The 27,682-nt window shown below is 32.2% G+C and overlaps 2 protein-coding genes across 3 annotated transcripts; both read right to left on the minus strand.

The window, feature by feature from the left end:
* Nucleotides 1-6,266: 6,266 nt before the first annotated feature.
* Nucleotides 6,267-8,957, minus strand: LOC133699849 (large ribosomal subunit protein eL20-like). Its single transcript, XM_062123342.1, has 4 exons — nucleotides 8,799-8,957; nucleotides 8,590-8,705; nucleotides 8,432-8,495; nucleotides 6,267-6,785 (listed from the first exon to the last, which is right to left on the minus strand). Exons 1-4 carry the CDS (start codon nucleotides 8,811-8,813, stop codon nucleotides 6,444-6,446), a joined length of 537 nt encoding a protein of 178 aa, XP_061979326.1. The 5' UTR covers nucleotides 8,814-8,957; the 3' UTR covers nucleotides 6,267-6,443.
* A 4,352-nt stretch (nucleotides 8,958-13,309) lies between these two features.
* LOC133699844 (probable LRR receptor-like serine/threonine-protein kinase RFK1) lies at nucleotides 13,310-26,850 on the minus strand. 2 transcript variants are annotated; one of them, XM_062123333.1, is made up of 24 exons: nucleotides 26,479-26,850; nucleotides 25,713-25,875; nucleotides 25,301-25,372; nucleotides 25,054-25,122; nucleotides 24,904-24,975; nucleotides 24,541-24,612; nucleotides 24,372-24,443; nucleotides 24,215-24,286; nucleotides 24,013-24,084; nucleotides 23,789-23,860; nucleotides 23,619-23,690; nucleotides 23,136-23,204; nucleotides 22,986-23,045; nucleotides 22,284-22,346; nucleotides 22,074-22,121; nucleotides 21,862-21,899; nucleotides 21,052-21,425; nucleotides 20,447-20,642; nucleotides 19,825-19,968; nucleotides 15,420-15,538; nucleotides 15,102-15,312; nucleotides 14,755-14,989; nucleotides 14,505-14,655; nucleotides 13,310-14,115 (listed from the first exon to the last, which is right to left on the minus strand). In XM_062123333.1, the coding sequence occupies exons 1-24, from the start codon at nucleotides 26,663-26,665 to the stop codon at nucleotides 13,609-13,611; spliced, it is 3,210 nt and encodes a 1,069-aa protein (XP_061979317.1). In that variant the 5' UTR covers nucleotides 26,666-26,850; the 3' UTR covers nucleotides 13,310-13,608. The 2 variants fall into 2 exon arrangements, with proteins under 2 accessions (XP_061979317.1, XP_061979318.1); XM_062123334.1 differs by lacking the exon at nucleotides 26,479-26,850 and adding an exon at nucleotides 25,980-25,996.
* Nucleotides 26,851-27,682: the final 832 nt, after the last annotated feature.

Here is a 27,682-nt window from a genome sequence, read left to right on the forward strand (position 1 = left end):
ATTATGATGAAAAACCTACACAAGATCAAGTCTATTGGCAGAGCCACAATGGAGATTAAGGGATAATTGCTCCCTTAATCTTTTTTTTAAAATAGTTTTTATATTAGAATTTTAATATAATAACTTAAGGTTTAATTTTCTTTATTAACTACTAATTGATTCAAGCTTTTTTTTTTTAATTATTGTTTCTGCCTCTCTTCCTTCTATAAAATTCTTCTTCAAGTCCTAAACTATTGATTAGTTATGTAAATAACTTTTTATGCTTTATACTTTATGTTTTAGGTGAGTTTCCTTCATTTTTTCTATTTATTCCATTGTTTAATTTTAGTTTTATTCCTTGATAATTAGTTATTAAAAATGTTAGAGTTTATGATAATTTATGGATTTGTTAAATTAATATGTGTATGGATGCTATTATATGTATATAAATATGAATTCAAATGAGTTTTGATGAATTAATATGTATTTTTTTTTTGAGTTTCATATAAAAAATGATGGTGATCAACTTACTGGTGATTAAAAATAAAATATTGAACAACTTAAAAAATTAGGGACACAATAGAAAAAAATAAAAAATATATATTAATATTTATATTTAACCCACTTGTATAAAACAACAAGTCAACAAAAAATTGTTATCAATAATTTCACTAGTCCTTGGAAGATTTAGAAATAAATGAATGAAAGTTTAATTGTATATACTGAGAAAGAATATTTTTAATGAAATTAAGAATGAAGTCATTATGAAGTAATTTTAAAATATGAAAACTCGAAAAGAATAATTATAATATAAATTTTTTCATTTTAAAAATATTTTTAAATTAATTTTGCTAGACATGAGTTAGTACATGCATTTCAAATTGATTTCTCTATATATAACACATGTCTATATAATATATAATATCAAGTGTTTGTTAGTAATTTGCCCCCTCATTTAAAATTTTTTAGCTCCGCCACTGACCAAGTCAACATCAAACATGAAAAAATGAGGACTTAATTTTAGGTTTTTTAAATAAAAAAATTAACTAATCATCTTGTTAAAAACACAAATATATAATAATACTTTACTCTTAAGAAAAAAAAATGAATTTTAACCTCATGTGTTTTTTTTTTTAATTTTATTTTCTCATTAAATTATATTTGGTTTGAGTTTCTCAAGTTATGTTATTTTTGTAATTAATATAGGTGAGTACATAGAAAATATCTAGAAACACGAGACAACTCTCTCTGAAAAACTTTTCAAAATAGCCCCTTGATTTTGAAAGGAATGCTTCCTCTCAAAGGGGATCGTAGTGACTAAGTGAAATGATTATTTACTAATAATACAGGTCTCTGTAAAGTCATAAGACAATGTATAAGGGCTGATGGCTACCTGTAACAGTGTCAAATGTGCATGAGGTGCACGCTTCGGCAGGCTGTCCAAAACAGTGCCTAAGGGTGCTGGCAACCATGCCAAGTTGCCAACAATGGGATAAATCGGCAGCGCAGATTTGTGCAGCTGTAGGTTCGTCAAAGGAAAATCAGCAGCGTAGATTGTTGATGAACATGGGCAGGACTATGGACTGTCCAGGCCAAGCAGGAAAACTCGTCAGGAGGATAGGCTGACGAGAACTGAGGCTGTCATGGAATTCGACAGCGCAAATATTGGCAGCCTGCACGCAGATGCGAATTCGGCAGAGCGCAACGACTTGTGCGAGTCATTGGTTCGACTTGGCATGATCTGAAATGTGGACGAAGGACTGTCCAAGGCATGTGAGAGACCAACAGGAGACGCAACAAGCCAGCAAGAACTGGCAGTTGGGGCTGCTAGGTGGGCATGCAGAACGTGGGTGGTGGCAGTTATGGATATCTAAGATAATGAGATCATAGGGGCTGAACATGGGGTTTGACCAAGGGTTGCTCTCAACCCACTAAAATCATGAGGGAACATGGGGGGAAAACTTCCCACTACTTGGTAGATAATTGGGTCGCTATGTTCATGGGTGAACATGAGTGAGATAGTGTCTCACCACTTCCTTAAAAGTAGGAATGAGAGTTGTGCCTTGTAAATGCTTGTTTAGAAATACTTGTTGCAGCTCTTGGTTGAAGGGGAGCATGCGTGGGGTATGTTCAGCATGTAGGGGCATGCAAGAGCATGTAGAGCACTAGGTAGAGATAGCTTGGTGTAGCATGTAATCTTTGTGCATAGCACACATACGGATTTGTGTATAGTTTCCTTTGTTTATGAGATTAATAAAGATTGGGAAAGAGTTTATGTAAAGCTTGTTGTGCACTTTGATTATCTTATTCTACTTGTGTATTCTGCTTGCTTAGTTACTAGGCAAACACGAGTGGGATTGGCGAGGGAAGGCTGAGTCTAGTGAGGCACTAGGCCACCGCACGGGTTTATTCACGGAGCGAAAAATTACCTCGTGACACTACCCATCATTGAAAGGTAAGGAATTTGGTGCCTTAGGTATATTTAGGTGTGTGATTGCGGTTGTTTTTTAAAGTACTTTTTACTTAAAAATGTATCAAAATAATATTATTTTTAAAATTATTTTTGAAATCAGCGCATCAAAATGATCTAAAAACACTAAAACAATATTAATTTGAATAAAAAAATAAGATAAAATTTATTTTTTAAAAAAAATACTTTTAAAATACAAAAACAAATAGAATCTAAATGACAAAGGAATGGGCAACCAAGAAGTTTGTAATTATAATGGTTTCAAGGTAAAGAAATTAAACTAATTTCCCACCTTTTCTTCCTTTCCTGTTTTAAAGATGTTGCCATAAATTATGCTTTTATTTATCAACATCATCATTATTAATATTATTAAGTTTGTTTTTTTTATTAATATATAATCAAGTATACTAACATAAATTTTCAAAAATAATTATTGAGAAATGGAATTAATTGTTCTCCTCCTCAGTTCCCAACCGAAGGTGCAAAGGTTCAACTTCATTAATTATATCGAAGGTGCTACTTGAAAATTATAATTTTAAGTAAAAATATTTTTAAAAATTTACTTTTAAGCAAATTTTTTTTTAAAAAACCACGTAAACAAGAATCTTCATTTAACTATAAAAAAGGGATCAATGTTTTTGTTTCCTAAAAAAAAAAATAATTTTTAAGTTATTTCAACTCAAAAACATCTTATTAACATCCTTAAAACATCTATAAACCAACCTAAAATACCCAAAAAAAGAGTACAAAAATCCAAAATCAGGGACTGAAAATAAGGTCAATGGTTTGGCTTCCTCAACCAAGGACTGAAAAATAATACAAATGAATTTCTATATCAAAAGTAGATTTTGAAAATTTAAAGGAATCTAAATTGTATAAATTGTGTTATTTTTAAAAATTAAGAATTTAAATGTATTTTTTTATGAAATTTATAGCATGTCATATGACATGTGTCTTTTTTTTATTTCGATTCCTCTTATTATAATTACACCATCATCTAAAAAATCAAAAGCAATTAAAATTTAATTATGAATAAATCGCCTAAAAAAACTTAAGAACCAAAATGAGTTGTTAGAAAATAAACAATAAGTTCGCAGTGTTTCATGAGTGGATAAAGAGTGCAAATCTAAGTCCATAGTGTTTTACGAGTGCATGAAGAGTGCAAATCTGCCGTAATTCATCCACATCATTTCATAGCCCATTCATTCCTTTTAAGAAAGCATTAATTATTCACGTTGTTTTCTTCTTACAAGCAAGCAGCTAACTACTCTGACCACAGTTAGGCAAGAGGAAGAATATTGTGAAATGCAGCCATGCTTTTAATGCAAGCAAACTAGAAGTGAGTAAAAAAATTAAAAAACTGATTAAATTGAGAAAATAAAAAAAATAATTAAAAAAATCAAACAAAAAAAACCGATTAAAATTTTGAAAAAACCGGCCGGTTCGGTTCGGTTTCGATTTAATAAGCAAAAAACTGAAAAAATTGAACTAAACCGAACCAATACCAGAAAAAAACCGAGCCAAACTGGAAAAATCAAGCCAAACAAAAAAAAACCAAGTCAAAACAGGAAAAAACCGAGCCAAAACCGATCCAAACCGGAAAAACCAAGCTAAACTGGTTTGAACCAGTTTTTACCCTAAAAAACCGAACCGAAACCGGTCGGTTTGACCCGGTTTCAGTTTTTTTTTAAAAAATTTCAGTTTAGTTATTTTTTTTAATAAAAACTAAATCAAACCAAAAATAAACACCCCTTAAACAAACTCTTTTGTTTTTGTACTAAGGTCAGACGTTTGCAGAAGTGATAGCAAAAGCTTTGATGGGGGGGGGGGGGGGGGGGGAGTGGTTGTTCCTTCCTGGTTATTTCTGGGATGGAAGACAGCTATGGGATCTTCTTTTCTTCCTACAATTCTCAATTTCCTCCATACTCTGGAACCGACTAAAATCTCAACAAAACAAACATTACTTTTCAAACATTATTGTTATTATTAACAAAACATTTAAGGGGAGGTGAAATCAAGGTAGCCATGCGCGCAGATAAAACAATATTAATTAAAATAATATTTTTTAAATTTTATTTCTCAATAACTTATTTTTATTTTTATTTTTATTTTTTAATATTAAGTTGTTTTAGTAATTGTGTTTCATAAAAAAAAAAATTATTTTTCTTTATGTTAGATTATATATCGGTCTCATAAATTTGATTTTTTCTTGATTTCATCCTTAAACATTATATTAGTTGTAAATGATGCTTTGTAATTCTTTGCAATTTGCTTTCGATGGATTTATTTAGATCTCATAATCTATATCACGTGTTTAACATATTAACTCTGGTTGACTTGAATTATTTTTTTTCTAATTGATTTTTTTTAAAAAAAATTATCCTTCAAAATTTGGTTGGTTAGAAATTAGGCTTTGTAATTTTTTTTATTTGCATTCTATAAGGTTATCTCGATCTCATGACTTGAATCGCCGAGTTTTGCATGTTGATTCAAGTTGACTCTCCTCATTTTTTGTTTTTTAAATTGGGTTTTATTTTTCTTATTTGCTTTTTATAGAGCTACTTAATCTCATGACTTGATTGTTGGTTTGACAGGTTGTCTCGGTTTAATTTTTTTTTATCCTTTTTAATTGATTTGCTTTTCCAATTTTCATCCCCTATATATATATCATTTTTTTTATTTGCTTTCTATGTGGCTATCCTGATCTCATGACTCAGGTTGCAGGGTTTAACAAGTTAACGTAGGTTGACTCGGGTAGTTTTTTTTCTTTTTAATTTTTTTTAATTTCATCATTTAATATTGGATTGATTAGGAATTACTATTCATAATTTATTTTGATTTTATTTCTATAAGGTTATCATAGTCTCATTACTTGGAACGCAGATTTGATAACTTAACTTGAATTGATCTAATATATTGTCATCTCAATATTTATATATATATAAAAAATAACATTCAGCATATCAATATTTTAAAAGTTGTCATTTAATATGCATCATGTTTTAAGTTTATTTTTTAAAATAAAAAATACATTAAATAAATATATTTTTTTATTAAAAAATTGAACATACCTATAACATAATAATGCAGGCGAATTATCTAGTTTCTAGCTATTAATGTTGTGATGGCGAATTAATTTGTTATGGCATTAGCCACCATTCATGTCTAATCTCTAAACTTCATTTCATATATTATTATCAATCAATTCAGGGAACTTTTCTAATCAATTTGATCGCTGCTCGAATTGTTTTGTTGCAAATATGAGAGCGCAAGTTACAGAGAAATCTAGAGAAATAAATGTGAGAGAGTACTCGTGTGTGTGATAATTGAGAAATCTTGTATATATGATATTTCGTATAAATGGACAGATCAATACATCAAATCCATGTCTTGACGCCATGAGATGAGGTTCCGGTTCAGGCGAGCACTCCCTTTTGTCCTACACAAGCATTCCTCCCCCAAGAATTTGTCACTGAGAAAACCGTCTAAACCTGGCCATTGCCGAACAACTCAAAACTTTTAGCACCTCCCATGTTACAGAGAAATGTTTACCATGCCTCTACAAGTGCTTGCATCACATTTCTAACACAGAATTATGCTTCGATGTTTTATGCTTTAGTTAGGTTTTTCTTTCCCCTGCACCGTATTTGAAAATAAAAATATCTTCGGAAGTGCTCCAGGTTCATTAAAGGAGCTACAAGAAGCACTTTTCCTGAGTTGGGAAAGCACCATTATCTAGCAATTCCACGGCAATGCCAACATAACGCCCCCAAAGAGGCTTCATCATGACATCAAATAAGCAACCTCAAAACGCATAGGCAACTTAACAAACCACATGATATTCAAAACTTGAAAGAGTGAACAACAAATGCAGATCTATCTCACCATGAGTAACGAGTTCATAAAAGAGATCATGTCCAATTCACTCTAGTTCAACAAACTATTCAATCTAACAAGTTGACATATTGAGGAACCAGCAAAATGACGAACCACCTCACATAAACAGGTTGGGCCTGGAAGCCTTGTATGTTGTCTTGAGCTTCCTGGATGGGGGTCTAACCTTCTTGAACACCAATGGAAATTTGATTTTGGAGTTGTGAAACTGCTTGGTACTCTCTCTCTTGCAAAGCTTGGCTGGGATGGTAGCTGTCTTAATGATTTGGATGCATGGAAACCTCACCCTGTGGCGAGATGCCATCTCAGTGTACATTTGTTCAACAGCACCGTTAAGAGTTGTGTCGCGGTATTCCTTGTACATGTTGTGATAGCCAGTTCGGCTCTGGTATCGCAACCATATTCCATAATTCTTGATCTTGGTAGGATTCTTCTCAAAAATCTACAATCAGAAAATAATTATTTGAAGATGCTTGCAACACTAAGGCACAACAAAATTGCAGAAAAGCCAGTGCATCTGTCATTCCACCAGGCAATTCATTTACAAATACCACAAATGGTGCTAAAAAGGACGCGTCTAAATCAGAGATGAGGAATTATAATTCCAAGCTGCTAACATCATTGGAATGGATGGGTAACACAGAAGCCCATTTCCTGTTAAAAGGATTTTACCAGCTTAATTCTTTGGTTCAACATTATCCTTATCTTAATTAAAGGGAAATTTGGCCCACATAGGCATCAAGCAAAAGAGTTATAAAATATTCATCAATGTAACATCAAAATCTGGATTATCTAAATGCACTTATGTAGGAGATAACAAACACAATATAATCTGTCCAAGTTATCCTTTCATGGGCTTTACACATCAACAGTACTTGTAAAACTTAGGTTTATCATTTTGGTTCTAACACACTAATATTAGTAGTTGAAGAAACAAAACAAATTGCTTATTTCCATACACCCACTTGAATCAATGCACTTTTGAGTTGATGTGGTCAATCAATACTTTTTTGCAAGTTGGCTGGATCCACACCAACACAAGAAAAATGCAGGTATTTCAAGCCACAAAGCATGACAATAGACAGAAAAAAATGCGCAGTTACAAGTTAAGCCAAGCAAATTGTTACTAAACTTCAGTCTAATTTCTTACAAGTTCAAAGAATTTCAGTGGTGCAACTTCATCTAAACTCTTCATTGAAAGATTTGGCATAGTTCTGAGTTAACCTGGACATCCATCATATTAGCCTTGAACTGTGTTAAGCATGTACAGGGCTGTTTCATACCCTTTTTAACTTAGATTCCAACTTTAGATCAAACCCCCATTTTCAAATATGAGAAAACATAGAGAGAGATAGCAAGGCCTAGAAGCCACAAATCTGACTCTCATAACTAATAACTGAACTAACCAACATGCCCACAGGCATGCCTACATAAAAATTTGAAAAAATCAGAGACCATAACCACGTAAAGAAGATATGCAAGGGTCACTATAAAATTGCAGAATCTAGATTCACATGGCTGTTAATTCCAAGTCTACAAAGTGGAATACTAGTGGTATCAACACTTGTACAAATTCTCTGTTTTTTTAACCAACAATCATCAAATGAGCCTCCGCAGCCAACCTCCTAATTTATATCACTAAAGGAATCATGTAACCATCCTACCGGTGGTTACTAAAGCATTGACTAGAATGACAATGTGGTATAATCCATGAGACTGTTCCATGTGATCTCAAAACAGTCATTTTTTCAAAGTACTCATAAGGATATCTTGCATATAATAATGGTCTTTTGCATGCCCATGATTGTAGACTGAGGCTACAGCCCCTTTTATCATTAAAAGAATCATTTACAAACAATGAACACAAACAGCCATCCCTTTTCACCAAAATCATTCTTTGTTTCAAGAAAGCCTAATGATGGTCAACTCAACACCGCAAGTCCACATGCATTACAAAAGAAGCAACAGTCACCACTCACCACCACTTCATTTGTCAGTACCATCATTTTAAATCGGGCAATTAAACAATAAAACAATACAAAAAACAAAGAAAAATCCTATAAGAAAATCCCAAATCAGCTCTCATACCTCATTGATTGCAAGAACCTGTCCATTGCTCTTCTTGACTTTCTTAAGCTTCCTCAAGAAGTACCTATAATCAACAAACGGACTTAGCAAATAATAAAAAACTTGCAAAGAAATATAGTAGAGAGAGAGAGAGGTGAGAAGTGAAAACAGATACATACCAAAACTTGGATTTGGCACGGACCTCATTAGTGGCCCAAAGCTTCATCCGGTAGATCTTAGGATGGTCATCACTCTCTGTTGGAAGTGCTCTCCCGACCACTTGGTACTGGTGAAACTGTTTCACTCCACAATCAATCAAACATCTTTCTATTTAGATACATCAATGAATAATTAAAAAAAAATAAGAAAATTAAGGTCACATACATACCCTGAAAGTAACCATTTTTTATGTGCTTGGGAGAGAAGCCGCCGGCCACCAATAATGTTTCCTCCTTCCTTTCTTTCCCTCTTTTTAATCTTTGCCAAAAAGCATACGAGGGAGCGTTTAAAACCCTAGTTTCCTTCTCGTGGTTAGATTGGATTGAGCCCTAAATGCTTAACGTCAGCCCAGCCCAAGTTCATGACTAAATACCGGACAAGCCCTATTTTTCTGTTAAATATTTTTATATCTTGTGTTTTTTTATTGTTTTATAAATTAGTCCTTCTGTTTTTGAAAAGAATAAGCTAATTCCTTGACTAAAGTTGATTGTTTATTTTGTCATAAGTGAGATTGCAAAATCGATTACAAATGAAAAATATTGTGGAAAAAAAAGGTAATTTAATTATGATGAAAAACCTACACAAGACCAAGTCACCATCAAACATGAAAACATGAGGATTTAATTTTAGGTTTTTTAAATAAAGAGATTAACTAATCATCTTGTTAAAAAATCAAATGTCAAATAATAATTTACCCTTCAAGAAAAATAAATGAATTTAAAAACATCATGTGAATTTTTTTTGAATTTTATTTTCTGAATTAAATTATATTTGATTTGAGTTTCTCAAATAAGGTATTTTTATAATTAATATAGGTGAGTACATGAAGAATATCTAGAAACATGAGACAACTTTCTCTGAAAAACTTTTCAAAATAGCCCCTGGATTTTGAAAGGAATGTTTCCTCTCAAAGGGGATTGTAGTTCCTAGGTGAAACAATTATTTACTAATAATATAGGTCTCTGTAAAGTCATAAAACAATGTATAACTGCTGCTGGCTACCCATCATTGAAAGGAAAGGAATTTGGTGACTTAATGATATATTTGGTAGCGTGGTAATTTTTGTGGTTATGATTTGAAAAAAAATTATTTTATAAAAAGTATTTTTAGTTGAGATTGGTTTGATATTTATATATGTTTGGTAAAAACTATAGTTGAAATTGAAGTTGAATAAAAAGTAATTTAATGTGTTTGACTAAGAATGTTTTTTTAAATTGAGGTTATAAAATAATTAAAAAAGATATATATTAATATTGATGGTTTTTAATTTAAATATTGTAAATTTAACTACTACTATTATATCATGAAATAAATAATACTTCATATAAATTCATCCGACAAAGACTACAGTTTCCATGATTTTTTAAGCATGCAACAAAATCAGGTAAAATATCATCAAGAACAAAATTGGGATTACGGTCAAATTCTGTAAATGTTACATCATCATGTGATCTCCTTCTAATTTATGCAGTGTCATTGAATAATGTTAAATACTAGTTTTTCAAATAAAACATAATTAAAAATTAAAAAAAAATGATTTTTTTACTGGATCAGACCTGACCAGTATATTTAGGTTCAGGGGTCCAGCCATTAACAATGGATTCAACCTAACTGTGCAAAATGAATTAAAAATTCACTTTGCATAGTTCGGCTGAAGAGTGAATTATAATTCATTGTACATAGAAACGGTGTGGAACGAGGGAAATAAAACATCAATTTTTCACTTTTGTTAAACCTAAGTATGGTGGGTTCCACCAAAATAAAACTCTGTTCTTTAAGTTAACAAAATATTAATATTTGTGATAAACAATCAACCTCACCTGCAACCACAGTACCAAACAGCATTGAAGTTTGTAACTATAATGGTTTCAAGGTAAAGAAATTAAACTAATTTCCCATCTTTTCTTCCTTTCCTGTTTTAAAGATGTTGCCATAAATTATGTTTTTATCTATTAACATCATCATCATTAATATTATTATTTTATTTTTTTAGTGATATATAATCAAGTATACTAACATAAATTTTCAAAAAAAAATAACAAAAACTAATTGAGAAGTGAAATTAATTAATTGTTCTCCTCTTCAATTCCCAACCGAAGGTGCAAAGGTTCAACTTCATTAATCATACTGAAGGTGCTACTTGACAATTATAATTTGAAGTAAAAATATTTTTAAAAAATTACTTTTGAGAAAAAAAAATTATTTGTTTTTAAAACCACGTAAACAAGTTCTAATCTTCACTTAACTATAAAAATGATAGAAAAAAATGTCGCTAAGTAAGAATTAAAGGTGATAGGATTTTGAGATTTCTCTAGAAATTAACATAGTTCAGGGATTTATGATTAACTCGTGCTACGCTGCGAGTTAAGTTAATTTTTTCTTAAATATAAAAAAATTATTCAAATGTTACTAATTTTTTTTTCTAGCGGAGAAAAAATTAAATCGTGTGACGGTTAACTCGATGTAACCCGATTAACTTTATTGATCCAAAAACAACACATATAACATGTGAAAACAAATTTTAACTAAAAAAAAGTTCAAAATGATATCTTTTTTTAATATTAAAGTAACAACATATTTAATTGACCTTGAACAACCCAGGTTAACGTGTTAAATTCATGACCCGAGTTATGAGACTATGATAACCCTATAGAAAGGAAATCAAAATAAATTATTAAGCCTAATTCCCAATCAACTCAATATTGAAGGATGAAACTGAAAAAAAAATCAATTAAAAAAAAACAAAAAAATGACCCAGGTTAACATGTCAAACTTGCAACCTTGGTCATAAGATCAAGATAACTCCATGAAAAAAAAATTTAATTTCTAACTAGCCTAATATTGAAGGATGTGATTAAAAAAATAAATTAAAAAAAAGAGTATAAAAAACAACCCGAGTCAATCCACCAAACTCATGACTCAGGTCATCTTACGGAAATAACCTTATAAAAATAAATAAAAAAAATAACTTGATTTAACCCGAGTTAACCTGTTAAATCCGTAACTTTGATCTGGAGACTAAGATAACTCCATAGACAGAAAGTTAAAACAAATTATAAAGTTCGATTCTCAATCGTCCCTGTCGGATCTAATATTAAACGATGAAAATTGTAAAAATCTTAATTAAAAAAATGACATAAAAAATAAGCCAAAGTAACCCGAGTTAACCGTTAAACACTATTACTAACTCATGAGACTATGATAACCTAATGAAAAACAAACCAGAACAAATCATGAAACCTAATTCTCAATTAAACACAATGTTAATAGATAAAATTGGAGGGGGGGTCAATTAAAAAAAGACAGAAAATGAGTCAACTAGGTTAATCCGCGACCTGGGTCATGAGACAGGGACAACCTAATAAAAAGCAAGTCCAATGATAAAGGACTCGTGACCCAGATAATAAGACTAATATAACCTCTTTAAAAAAAAATTGACATGATTTAATAAGGGTTAAAATGTCAAAACTCGCGACCTTGATCTTAAGATCAAAATATTCTCATATTAAGAAAATCAGAATATATCATGAACCTCAATTCCTAACCGATTCAATGTCGAATGATAAAATTAAAAGAAATTAAATAAATAAAAGACACAAAAAACAACCCGAGTTTACTCGTGTTAATTCGTTAAGCATTATTCTCGTGTCATGAGATCAAAATAATCTAATGAAAAGTAAACAAAATAAATCATGATTTTTAATTTCAATCAAATTAATATTAAATGATGAAATTTGAAGAAAAAAACTAATTAAGAAAAAGAAAAAAAATCTGAGTTAATTGAGTTAACTTGCCAAACCAAGTTAACTCGTCAAACTTGGAACCCGTGTCTTGAGAGTGTGATAACTAAATAAAAAAATAATATTAAAAAATTAAATTAAACAAAAAAAATTAATTAAAAAAAAACAAAAACAACAAAGAACTATTCCAATAAATAGTTAGGAGGGAACCCTCCTCTTTTAGTTTATAGTTTATAGTTAATTAATTCTTCTCAAGTCTTATCCTATTTATTTTACTAAGAATTTTTTATTATTATTAATTTCAAATGGTTTAGTTTTTTCTTTACTTTTGGAGGCATTTCAAAAACTCGAAAAAATGAAAATGAAATTTACACACTTTTTTCTCTTTACTAATCCTGACAGAAATGGACAGAGCAGGAAATTGTAACAAAAATAAAATATGTGGGAACTGATTGGAATAAAAGTAAAGGATGTTGGAGTAGATTGCAATTGAGACAACATACAAACTTCAAGGGGCCAATGAACGAAGTCAGTTCTGTTCAATTCTTTTCAACATGAAGAAAACTAAGGTTTCACCATTTGTAGTAAGAAGCAACAATCCTACCTTCTACGATACATAGAAGGTGTTTTGTCATACTTTAAGCATTAAATCATAGCAGAAGCAAAAGGGATGAAGAAGCACTCGCGTCAGCCCAGAAATGGCATCCCATTATTCAGAAAGTTGTGCACTTCGCATCATTGCATGACCTGGTTACGATAACCCTGCGTATTATCGACCATCTCTCCAGGCTTACAAGAACACATGCTGGCAGTGGCAGGAGAATGAGCGTAGAAAATATTTTTAAGGAAAAGCATCTTGAGCCATGCATCCATACTTGCTCATCGATGATAAATAAGCCTATTAACATTATAAAAACAACTTCAACGCAAGGGGAATAGATGAAAGGAAAGAATCTACTCAATTGGCTGTCTGAGCTTGAATAAAGAAGGGGTTCATTATTAACAGACACCAAGAAGAAGGAAAAACACATTAACGAGGCCACATTTGGGATTGCACTGCAGTTATGAAGTGAAATTTATTTTTATTTCATTTCATAACTGCTTATTTATTCAGGAGACAAATTTACTTTCAACAGCTTATTTATTCAGGAGACAAATTAATTTGATGGTCCTAAAAGGCTCAAGATCTTCTATTTTCTGTACATTAAGGAATGTCTATAAACATAGGCAAGGACATTGTCAGGAGCTTATATTGATATCAAAAGGATCATGAACAGAAGTTGAGGAAACGGCTGTTTCTGACAATACTAAAGTTGAAACCTCACTCCGGCTTTCTGGCTGTTTATAGTATTTGCTCCTAGTGTCAAACCTCGCATTCAACTCTTCATCGGTTTCATATGGATCATCATCATCTGTGTGCACATGGGAACTGTTGTTATCCGATCTATCTAAGATCGAACTAGAGTTCTGATTGCCTCTCAAACTACTTCTTATACGTTCGTGAGGTCCTCTTATGGCCTTAAACCTCAAATCTTCACTATTTGGTTCAGGGATCACATCAGGTATGATCCTAGTTCCTTCTATCATGCTAACAACTTCAGACATGATTGGCCTTAGTGATGGTGAAGCATTAGCGCATAAGAGAGCTACTTTTATCAACCTTTCTGCTTCTACCTTGTTGAATTCAGATCCCAGCTTCTGATCCACTAGCTCAATCAGGTTTCCATTTTGCTCTAAATGGCAGGCCTGAAATGCAGATAAATCCACGTTAGTTTATAGCAGCAAAGATGTGCACATTTGATGCTGCACTTAACTAGCAAATTTAAGCTTCGACCTTTACATTATGAATTTTATCAACTTGTAAAAACACTCCCATTACAGTCCTTAATTATCTTACAGGAATTTGATTGACCTAACTAGAGATAAATTTTTCTGTTCAATGGTCTTCAAATCAGATGTGATGTCTCTAAATGAGTGGAATATTTAAAGAGAATGAAAGTACTTAAAGTGATTAACAAAAACAAAAACCATAAAGGAGTTCAATAAGTATCTGTGATAACCCCAGAAAATTAAAGTGGATCACTAAAAGAAACTTCAAGAAATACAATAAGCAGATGTTAATATCTGTGATTTACCCAGTCTAGAAGACAAGAGAATTGATCATCCGGCCCACAACTCTTGTTATGCTTCCCACTCACAATCTCCAGTGCCACAATTCCAAAACTGTAAACATCTGCTTTATATGTCAAACGACCCCATAATGCATATTCTGGTGCCATATATCCTCTGCACATCAAAATTATAAAGTACTGTTCGTTAAAATTAAAAAATCACAACACATTTTTGCCAAACAAAATTAGAATATGCAAGAAAGAACTGACTTACACAGTTCCAGCAACTCTGGTGCTGATAAAGGTTTTTTCTCGTTCGTCTAGTTTAGCCAATCCAAAATCAGATATTTTAGGACTGAGATCCTTATCAAGGAGAACATTGGTGACTTTGATGTCTCTATGAACAATCTTGAGTCTTGATTCTTCATGTAAAAAAGACAAGCCTTTGGCAATTCCGATGCATATCTTCTGCCTTGTTTTCCAGTCCAAATGTAGTTGATTTTCTGGACCTGTGCATAATCATCCAAGGAAACAATGCTTCTGAAAACTAAAACATCACTTGCCTGTGTGCGATTTCCATAATTTTCTTTTATTTTATATGACACTATTATTTGTACTTACCAAACAAAGCACGAGAAAGGCTGTTGTTTTCCATGTATTCATATACTAACAATAGTTGATCTCCTTCAATACAACACCCATGAAGTTTTACAAGATGTGGGTGCTGCATGCATGAAATCACGCCAATCTCGTTCAAAAACTCACGATTTCCCTGACTTGACTTAGATGAGAGCTGCTTCACAGCAATCACAGTACCATCAGGTAACAAGCCCTGCATAGCGCAGTCATGGAAATACTATCTTCAGTAGAGTCTTTGAAGATATATACATTCATGGCTTCATAATGACAAATAGAGGATAGAAAATCCCTAGAGAATACCTTGTAAACTGGTCCAAATCCACCTTCTCCAATTTTGTTTGCCGGATCAAAATTTCCTGTGGCAGCTTTAATTTGCTTTAAGGTAAAAGAAACAGTTTGGATTTCTATTCCTTCAAGACCTGTCAAAAACAGAAATCGGTTGAACAACTTCATGAATTCGTACCAAAACCTTAAGTTTGTTTTATAACAATGCTAAAGGCGGCCCTATTTTGTTTTCCTTATTGACAAGTCAAATGAGCTTGAACAATCAACTCATGATTTGCTTGCCGTGTGCCAGGAACAACTATCCGAGACAAGCATCATATGCGATGATTGAGAGATCATACTCATAGCAAGTCTTAACACATAGTAGGTGAAAAAAATCATATCAATTGGTGTTTAGGAGTGTGGCAGTGATTCAAAGTACTCTTCGCTTGAAAATACATTAAAATAATATTTTTTTATTTTTTTAAAATTATTTTAGCATCAGCAAACCAAACGATCTGAAAATAAAAAAAATATGAATTTTAAACAAAAAATAAAATTTTAAATTTTAAAAAACGTGATTTCAACCGCGTTTCCAAACATTTTCTAAATAGCATTGAGATTTCTCTTCCACTCTGTCTTCCTTGTGCAGCATGCAAAGTCAAAAAGCAGTAAAGACTAAAGAGTACAACCATAAGTTTTCTGATGGCCCTTAAGAATGGAAACAAGATTTTATTTTACAACTGCAAATATCGCACTCCTGGCCAAAGAACCAATTCTAGAGCATAAATGTAATGTAAACATTTACGGCGAGTACACCAAATCCACATCTGTATAGATAAAGATAACAAAAGATAACTTAACCCGTTACTTTTTGGTTGAGAAATAAGACACATCCAAGCTCATATTACTGAATTTTATTTAGTTTTATTATTAGACTTTAATTTATGTTTTTTTGTTAGATTTTTATTATGCAGTGGGTTTTCAGCTCAAATTTGATTTTATTTAGATTTTTATTATTTATATTTAATTTTTCTACATGTTAAACAATTTTTATGAATTGAAAAAAAGTTATAAGACTTTTGGTTTCCTCCCCTGATTCTCTCCTTTCTTCTTCAGCTCCTCTTTTTTCTTCTTCAACTCATTTTCTTTTTCTTGATGGCTTTATCTCTCTCCTCTCTAACTTCTTTCAATTTTCCTTGTCACAGCTTTGCTTTGGTATCAGAGCAAGGCTTTTAGTTTTTCCTACAACTAAACATCCAATGAAACAAAATTAATCTTGTTGCAAAAACAGGGCTTAACAAAGTAACCCAGGGCTTAACAAAGTAACCCAAGAGAGGGAATGACTACTAAAGCCAATATCAACGAGGTTGATCATCTTGCTGATGAATTTTTAGAATTGAACATGTTTGTTGTTGATTTCGAAGTCAACTGAATCAAAAATCTGAGTAATAATGGGTTGAAACTGTTGCAACAATACATGTATGCACCGAGTAAAGGATGTTCTCCACTTACAAAGAAGTAGATGGTAAACACTTGTACATAAAAAATTCATTAACCTCCAAGGTACTAGATGTTGGGAAGTTCATATTGAAGATGACTTCTGAAAAACTTATGACCTTCAACAATGTGCTTTATGTTGATGACATTAGGATGAACTTAATGTCTAGTTCATTGTTGAGCAAAAATAGTTTTAAGTTGATCTTTGAGAATGAAAAATTTGTACTCTTAAAAAAAATATGACATGGATCACTTCTTTAATGTCATCATAACCCTTAGAGTTTTACTAAGTGAATTCATGACATGGATCACTTTATTGATTGGTCAAACTAATCAGAAAATAAAAAAGTTAGATAAATCTCATTGATACTGCCCAACTTTATTGGAAAAGAGTCGAGGACTATCTAGAGTTAAGAGAAAAACCTCTTATCACTTATTGGAATGAGACGAAAGAAAAATTACAAGATGAGCACCTACCCCAATCTTATAAAACTAAACTTTTAAACCAGTGAAATAATCTTAGACAAGGGAATGGATTTGTCATGAAGTACATAGCAAAGTTTGATGAGTGTAGGATAAGATGCGACATAAAGGAGGACGAACCATGTTTTTGAGTAGGTTTTGTAAAAGTTTGAATGATAATTTTAGAAAATAGGTCATGCTCTAAGGTACTTTCACTCTTGACCAAGCTTATACTTAATGCATGATTATGAGTTGGTCATAAAAGGTCAATGAATAAAACATCAGGACCATCATAGTCTCTCTTTTAGGTCTCAGTTTGGGAAAAAATATTTTTTATTGGGTGTTTCGCCCTACAGATCTAATCTTAATAGTGTCCAACTTTATAACGAAGATAAAAACAAACGAGTCATCAAGAAAATGTCTAGAATGAGTTCAAAGGTTTAGTGTGTTAAATGTCTTTGATCATATCACTATCAATTGTACCATTAAATACTTAGTCATTCAAGAATATACGAACGTAGATAAATAGAAAGATTATAGAAATCAAGTATATGACCCAAATCCTAAGAATTTTAGTGACACAGATGAAGATGATGTGGAAGAAAAATAACATAGTACAATGAGCCAAATGAGTCTAGGAAAGAGATTAAGCAAGAGTCTATAGAGTCCACTTTAATTGTAGAAAAAGTTTCAGGAAACTTTTTTGTGAAAATGCTTAAAGAAGTAAGTGTGGTCTCAGAAAAGTTTTATGATATTAGTACTTTTAAACTACATAATTCCTTAATCCTATGCTTGACGTTCAACACTTCATACGTTTTAAGCGACATATTGAACTCCTTGATCCCTTACATCTTACACATGATAAGATGAAGGTAATCAAAATTTATTGGGTTATGTTCAAACCAAATCTATTCGAGTTTTGAATAATGTTTGTTCCACTCCACACCCTCGGTTATATAGTGTTCATAGTTACAAACCTAAAAAGCCTGTATATCTTCTTTCCATGTCTCCTGATGTTAGGATATTTAAGTCAGTTGAGTTTTTTGCATGTAGAGTTCATAATTTGCATTTTGAAATGATAAATCAAATTCATATAAGTAGTAAACAATGCAAATTTCAAGCTAATTTATATAAATATCATAATGCACTTAAATTGAAGATTATTTCATGTATAGATTAGACCTCATGAGTGTCTTTTAGAAATCAATTATAAATTGCAAGTGAGCAGTGCTAAACCATTCAAAATATTACAAATGATCGAGTCAAAAAATTATGTCATTAATCTACAACAACTTTGATATTAACTCTATTTTTAACATGAATGACCTCATTATATATAAAAGACCTTTACCCTTGATGATTCTTTTAAGACTCTTACCCTATTATTCTTATCATTGGCATAAAAAAAAACATATTAATGCTAGATTCAGTAAATCCTAGTTCATAGACAAAACAATCAAATTCAAACTATACTTGGATTGCTAAAAAAAAACATCACAACAACTTGATCTTAATCTGTGAGAGCATTATCGGAGCCGACTTAAACTATACTCAACAAGGTAGAGTTTCTCCAACTCTAGGAGAGCTGGTGGGGACATCACATGGACTACACACACACATATATATATATAACGAAAATGACAAAGAATAGCTCAACCATCACTCTTTAATTGGAGACTAGGCACATAACATGTTATTGAATTTTATTTAATTTTATTAATGGACTTTAATTTATGTTTTTTTATTGAACTTTTATTATTTAGAGGGTTCTAAGCTTACATTTGATTTTGTTTAGAGTTTTACTATTTAGATGATGTAATTTTTCTCAAATGTTAGATAATTTTAATGAATTGAGAAAAAATTGCAGAATTTGAATTTTCCTCCCCTAATTTTTTCCACTCTTCTTCCGCTCCTTTCTTCTCCTATTCAGCTTCTTTTCTTGTGCTCCTTGGCTTTATCCTTCTCCTCTTTTGCTTCTTTCAATTTTAAGCACTCAAGACTTAGGGTCTGTTTGGCTGTGTGTTTCAACCTGCGTTTCGCCAAATTTTGAATTTTTTTTTTTGCTAAAATTGAATGCAGTTTGTACTTTTTGGATCGTTTTGATGTGCTGATGTTAAAAATGATTTTTAAAAAATAAAAAAAACATCATTGACATGTATTTCAGCACGAAAAGCTATTTGAAAAGCAACCGCTACCACACTGCCAAACACGCTCTTATTGATATATTGATATGGAAATTATTCACTTGGTTTTGATGCAGGAAGTCCAAACTAGTTGAACACTGTTCGAACAGTGGCTAAGAATCTTGAAATGAACACAAACAGGCTGCGGTATAGAAGTCTGATTTGTAGAAAACTTTTTCGGCCGTAAAACAAAGACCCCAGTCCCCATGATGTCAAATTTTAAATCAAATCAGCACATAAACATCTAACAATCATCCAACGCAAAGCAAAAAATATCCGTGTGAAATAGCCCAAACCTTTTTGTCTTTTTTTCTGTACTCTGAAATAGCATTTCCACCAAAAGATAGCCAATGCTGAGGATACGAGACAAAAGCCTACAACTCCAAGAATTATTGGTACAGTTTTTGTCTTTCCCCCTCCCGAAAAACGTGGTTTGAAGTCTGCCAAAAAGAACACCAAATAAGTAAGCAGGCTACTACAAAACTGTAAAGCTTACAAAAGAGAAAGAAACACTCTAGTTTTATGTTACCCACTGATTAAGATATTCTAATTTTATCTCAGCTGTTGATTAATTATGAAAATGTGCTGAGTAAAAGCTTTATTCTCCTTGTAAAAATAGATCAGTGTTTGTATCTTTTCATGAAAGTATCTGAAAATGATTAAATCAGGAGAAACTAATGCTCTTCAAAACTCTAAATTTATCTCAGCTGTTGATTAATTAGAATGGCACGCTAGAGCATCATGCATTCTGACTAGCATAAGTTATTGCTTCTCTTTGAGAACATTTTTTACTGACCAGAAAAGAAAGCTAGTCTATTCATCTCACAAACTCTTGAGGTTCTTGAGAATGTGATCATCTACTACTAACTATGTACAACTTTAGCCATAACAGCAGATACCAAGGCAAGAACTTCTTACTGGGATATACAGAAATAGCTGATATGAGGGGGCCATAGACTCCACTAACAGGAATTCTTGTAGTCCCTTTGCCAGCCCAATATAAGCGGATATCCAAAATATTATTTGTGACAGTAGCATTGTGTATTTTTGTGACTGGCTTGGCAACCCCTGCAGCTTCAACTTCTATATTGAAATCCTTCTCAACTAGATTGTTCTGCAAAACAAAAACAAAAGCAGTAGCATCTCATTTGCATTAGTTAGACAAACAATTTATTTGCATTAATTTGGACAGAAATAAATATCTTGCATCTAAGCATCAGACCAAAGGAAAGTAACTCAGCGAAACAACCTAGTTTGAAATTGTTGAACTTCTGCGGTGACAGGACACAGACAGACAACCATGATCTTATTGTGAGTAACAAGTCATCCACTACACAAAGATCTAAATAATGCTATTTTTTTTTTTTAAAAAAAATAAGCATTCTAAAATGAATTCTTGAAGCAACACGACACAAAATCAACACAACTGCTCAAATATGCAAATAGCTACATATTGCAACTCTCAATTGTGATACCGTGTTATTCAAACCTATTCACAGTCTACAGATCATGTAATTAATTACCTGAATATAGACATCAAATAATCGTCTTCCAAGGCTGTTATATGTATTATCATTTTTGAATCTGATCTCAGCGAAGTGTAGACTCACAGTGTAATTCCCATTTTCCAAACAACGATGATAATAAGTAAGTGAAATTGGAGAAATGCGTGCTGTTTGGTACAATTCATTAATATTTAATGATGACATGTTTTCAATATAAGCTCTGTTTTGGAAATCATTGTCATCCATAAAGTCTCCGGTGCTGCTAATTCCCCATTCATCCTCACTCTGATAGAATATTGCAGCACCGCTACTAGCTGCTGCATCTCCTTCATATGTGCTGCCATTTGTTTTAACATTTTGTCCTCCACAATTAATGTACATAGAGTGCCAGTCTGCCAAGAGAAAAAGGACAACTTAAAAGAAGCTTATGAAGCTCCATTAAGACAGTTTATATTAAAAGACTAGCCATCTCTTTTTAATTGAACCAATCGATCGGCTTCCCAGGGCGATGCTTCTAACATTCATCACCATTTCACATTAAGAAACCTCCATTCAATAACATGGAAAAAATTTGCAACTCTTATCGGATTTAAACTAATTCACCAGTCTTGTTGAAAAAGCTATCTTATTTAATATTTTCTGCTGCAATGCATATGGAGAGAACAATCCATGAAAACAATCATGGCACGTTTAAGTTGAATCACAGAGGATAACTATATTGTGTTATAAAAAAGCAATTGATCAAGGAGTCTGCTAAAGCCTAATTTATGAATTGGAAATAGGATCACTATAATGAATTGACATTAATTCTCAGAATAACATACTTACACTTATCACAAGTGAGATCATCCATGCATGCTCCTCCTCTAGTTAAGTGAAGTGAAGAACGAATTAGTATTATATGAGATATTATGTATGGTCAACTTTGCACAAAAGAGAAGAGATTTTCACAAGGAGATGTCATACCAATTTTTAAGTACATAGGAAATCTAGTTTATATTATGAGTAAGTAATATAAGAAATCAGGAAATGGAACTTACATGTCATTTCCCATTGAAGAACTTCGGAACAAGTTTAGAGTTACATCCCTAGTACAATAAAAATGGAATAATAGTTAATGCAGTACTGAGATCTCCCATATGACAGTGAAGAACGAGAAATATAAAGAAGCAGAGAGTTTTTCAACCCTTGCAAGAGCGCACAAACACACACATAGACATGGAGAGAGAGAGATAGAGAGAGGTACTTACATTCCCTGCTGACAAGCAGGCTGCCCAGAGCTTTGCTGTGAGAAATTATTATAGGAAAGATCTCTGCGTGCAGAAAGAAAACAGAACCTTCTTGTCAATATGTTGTGGTTCTGATGTATAATTATGAAGATATATGAATTTGGACAATCAAAGAGAGTGCTTTCTAACAATAGCATCTATAAAATTCCTTTCTCTAATAAAAGGAAAAAAAAAACACTTTGGATCTTATAATTCGATCTTTTCTTCTTAAATACCAAGAAATTAACTACTATTTTTATCATTTCTTACTTTGAAAGCTTTTAATTTCATTGAATGAAAGCCAAATCATACAAAAGAAGTTCTAATTCTTGAGCTTATATATATATATATATATATAGAGAGAGAGAGAGAGAGAGAGAGAGATTCCCAAAAATATAGTGGCACAGTAGCTTCAATAGGATAGATACTATAGAGTGTTCAAACACCATCATTGTATGAATTAAAAATGAAGCTTCAGTGTAAAATGATGATGATGATGATCTGATCTGATCCACGATTAGGTTTCCACCTAGCACTAGTAAGATATCATGACAAGTTCAATGAAACCAAAAGCACACAAAACGTGCATTCACCTTTGTGGCTTTACAAGGATGGATGTACATACGTTCCTCAATGAATAGAAGAATATTTTAAGTATTAAAGACAAGGAGATAAAATACATACACACTCATTCCTTTCCTAAACATTGGTATATTTCCTGTGAGGCGGTTTCCACTTAGAAAGCTGATCCAGACAACAAGGAGTAGTTAGTATAATGGACATTGCAAAGTAACATACTATGAAATGCTATAATCTAGAGGTTCCATTGCTTACATGAATACCAGTGTCTCTGTGGTTATAGCATTTGGAAGATTCCCATGTAACTTATTAAAACTGAGATCCCTGAGCAAGGAATGGAAATGCACATGAATTCGAGGCCTAGTGCTTCCTTTCTGATAAGTCCGATGAAAAAAAAACTGTTTGCACATGTCCAAATCACAAATGTCCTTGGGGAAGTTTTTGAGGCGTGATTGCATCTATTCATCTTCCCCAAGATTTATTTGGCTCTATGACATGCATAACTTAGTTGGACACATAAATATAGAGACGTTTTAAGTATTTTCTGTCTTGAGGTAATGAGCCTGCACATACTGATTAGCACCGAGCTCCACTCAGCATGCAAGAATAATTAGTTTGTGACATTTTCATGCATGGCATGTAGGTACTTCACTATTCAAGCATGTATTTATGGTAAAGACACTTTAAAAAACATAACGGAACACTCATCAAAAAATTAGTAATCATAGCATTGCTTACAAAATTCGCAGTTTACTCATTTCCCAGATGTATGGAGGAATTTCTCCAGATATATTGCAATTCCTCAACAACCTGGAAGTCCAACAATGACTATGTCAGATCTGGTGGTCATATGGTAACTTAACTGTATGCACTCATTAAACAGAACTGAGAATTAGAAGTGAACATACAGCCGTGAGAGGCCTACAATGTTACTAAGATCAGGAAATGACTGATTTGTGAAATTTATGTCAGTGATCCTCCTGCACATAAAATGGCAAGCACGCTTACAAAACAATAATAATTTAATATACCATTGTGAAAGTTTCCTTCAATAATACAGTATTCACTAAGTAAAATAACGCCATAAATTATTTGACTATTTGTAGTTGAATAATCAAGAAATTTCACTCACAAGTCTGTTAATGTTTTCAGAGCAGAGATGGAGGATGGAATGGGTCCTTCCAGTCCACTAGCTACCATTTCTCTGAAATAGATCAGTTAATCAATCAATCAACGAACTTTGAGAGCCGCAAAATAAGTAAACTTTCCTCCTATATACCCCAATTCATAACATTGAAAAGGAATAAAGTATCAATGGAAAGATGTAATCTTACAGTCTTTTAAGTTGCTTCCAGTTTTGTACAAAATCTGGTATACTCCCATTGAAGTTGTTATCGTTTATTCTACTGCATTGTGGAATGAAGATCATTTACACTTCACTCCTATTAAATAATGTACAGTGTGATAGAGGTTTCACTCAGAAATGCTTACAAGTCAGTCAGGTTTTTCAGCTCAGCAAGTTCCTTTGGCAAATTTCCATCCAATTTGTTGGAGGATAGAATCCTGCAAGAGAAATTGACATCAATCTCCAAAAACACTCCGGCGGCAAGATGAAAGTCAAAGAAAAGGCAAAGAAACAATCATCCATGAAATTACTTACAAAGTTTCAAGGTTAACTAAGTTCCCAAGCTCACGCGGGATCATTCCAGAAAATTGATTTAATTCAAGGTCCCTGTTAAAAAATTTCAATGAAACTGCTAGTAAAATTCCTTGTATCAAAATACTTCAACGAAAGCAGAATGGAAAAGTAATTGGAAAAACTGGCACATCACAATTCCATTGAGCGTATGTACAGAAAAATCAGTGTTTTATAATGAGAGAAAAAATGGAAATTTTGCTGTTCAGCAACTATAGATATAATCTACAAATTCATAAGAAACTATAACTCAGGCCAACTTTTTCAAATATAATTTATCAGATGGCGTCAAGAAAAAACCCAGCAAGACTGAATATGAAAACTTACAAGTATGCAAGGCTGGTAAAGTTCCCCAAATAGCTTGGAATGTTCCCTGATAACCGGTTTGCTAGAAGAGCACTGCACTAATGCTGCTTAGTTAAACCAATATGTTGCCTGTTCAAAACGGAGATAGATACGAAGAAACCACAAGCTTACATCATTTTTAGCTGCAATGAAGCCCATTGACTTGGTATAGACCCACCAAGGTCATTGTAAGAAAGATCACTGGCAAACCAGTGCAAACGAGTTTAAAACTCTCATAAATCATTTCTTATTTCATAAATGATCAGGAAACACAAAGAAAAGTGCATAAGAAAAGAAACTGCTACATGAATCCCCTGTTGTTCTCTCAGAAAGAACAACCAAGGCAAACATAATTTATTCTTCTCGGACACATGCTTACATGCTCTCAAGATAACGAAGCTGAACGAGTTCAGGTGGAAGTTCTCCTGCAAGGCTAAAACGCTTGAACTTCCTGAAATCCATGGGAAAACAAAATCCAAAATTGAAGCTTTATTGACATGCACCTATATATAGAAACCAGTAACACCACAAACACACAATAAATCTGCAAGGGACTCATTACAAAGAAAATAAATTTACACCTGTTTTAAGATGAATTAACCATCAACATTCTATTTCTTATGAAAAATGTTTATCTATCTAGATTTAATAGATTTTTATTATACTAAACACTGTCGGAATCCTATTATGAGCTGGGGCAATTCACATCTCTATACAAATAATAAAGGAGCAGTGGAGATTGAAAGTCCTCGAATTTCTTTTAAAGTTCAATTCAGAGAGAGAAAACATACAGGGAAGTAATATGACAGGTATTGTTCGCAAATTCGCAGTCACAGGTAACGTTCCTGTCAGGATCCGTCAGTTGGACATGAGGAAGATATTCTCCACAAGAATCAGCATTGAAATTCCAGCCATTGGCGCCCATCTTCTTGGTAATTAGGTGTAAAGCATCCACTAGATCAAACAAACAATAGTTGCAAGGTCACATTTTGAAACAAAAATTAGTTCAAGATATTGATTCCAGCATATATAGAACTCAAGACTACAGACTAGCTAACCTTATTCTTCATCATCCTCTTCTTTCTTTTCCGTTTTTACAACCAAAGTTAGTAATTCTTGCGTGATAACTCTAATTTTGAATCCATAAGAACAAAATGAACTGGGAGTTTCTAGCAGAGCATCACTAATAACTATAACCTGCAGAAACCTTAATAATTGGAGCAGAAATTGGAAGTTTTTAAGCGGCAGGAACTTCTCTTGTAACCCAGATGACAGAATCTTTATAGGCACCCATGTTTCATGAAACCGTTAACATAACTTCACCTCAAGTAGTGGATACTTGGGTTGTTTCATAATTGAGAAATGTCGTTGACCTCTGCCAAAAACTACAAATAGAGACACTAGATACTATCTGACAGGGATACAAGTTACTACTACAGTCATAAAAACTAAAGGTTCTTCTACTGTATTCTTATCAGATCACAAAGAAACTCTTGACATCACAATATCATGTAGTACCAAAGAAAACAGCAAATATTGGTAAAAAAAAATCCATACCCTCATCTTGAGGAAGCCTAGCAGCAGCCAACCTTGGTGTCTCCAAGCAAATGAAAGTTAGAACTGATACGAGGAAGGCATATCTAAGGAAAAAAGACATTTGTACTACCCAAAATATGCTTAAAAGGTTGCAAAGTCTGTTCTTGTCTGGGTTCTTCTCTACTGGGGGAGAGAACTTCATAGTCATTTTTGTTTCCTCTTTTGTGAGGATTGCCAGGCTAAGATTGCATGTGTTCCTCTATAATAATTGTATAACCATTACGTCCACATAGTAAAACCATGGCCACATTGCGAATACAGTCAACTGGTTTTTTTAAAAAAAAATAAAAAATCGTCACGCAGATCTGAATTTACTTATGTTGATTTTTGAACGCCTACTGCAACTAGCTTGACTTTAGGAGTTTATCTTGATTGTGAAATATTGCCTTTGTATACACTTTTTTATTTAGTATTTGTCAAGCTCATCCTTTTTCCATGATTGTCTTTTTATGACTGGTTTTAAGATTTTCCCACCCATCAATTACTTTTGTAGTAGATTCTTTTTAATTCTACCTTTCCAAATTCAGAATTAAATTAGTTAAAGCAAGTACGTTATGTTGGAAGTACCTACTTTATAAATTTCTTTTAAGTTACTTGAGTGAAAATAATCTATGTTTGAAAGTATATTAAAATAATATATATTTTTTATTTTTTTAAAATTTATTTTTAATATCAGCATATTAAAATAATTCAAAATAAAAAAAATCAAAATCATGATTGAACCCAATATCTAACATGTTATTAATTTTCAAGGCCACCTAATTCATTTTTATTACAAAACTTCTTTTTTCATGCTTGAATTTTCTTAGCAAGACCAAAAAAATATCTTGTACTAACATTCATAAATAAAGATTGGATCTCTCATCATTTGCATCCGAGAAAGTGTTTTATAGCTAATACTTCATCACATGCAACTTTTTTTAAAAATAAAAGTAACCCTCGTAATTTTAAGACTTACACATGTAATTTGGTAGTGTTTAAAATTATAATAATAATTATTTTTTAATATATTTTTATTTAAAATATATTAAAATAATATATTTTTTATTTTTAAAAAATTATTTTTAATATCAGAATATCAAAACGATTCAAAATCATAAAAAAATTAATTTAAAATAAAAAATTAAAAAAATTAAAAACACTTTTTAAATATAAAAATAAAAAT

The sequence above is a fragment of the Populus nigra genome, chromosome 7 (genome assembly GCF_951802175.1).
Source record: "Populus nigra chromosome 7, ddPopNigr1.1, whole genome shotgun sequence".
Lineage (NCBI taxonomy): Eukaryota > Viridiplantae > Streptophyta > Magnoliopsida > Malpighiales > Salicaceae > Populus > Populus nigra.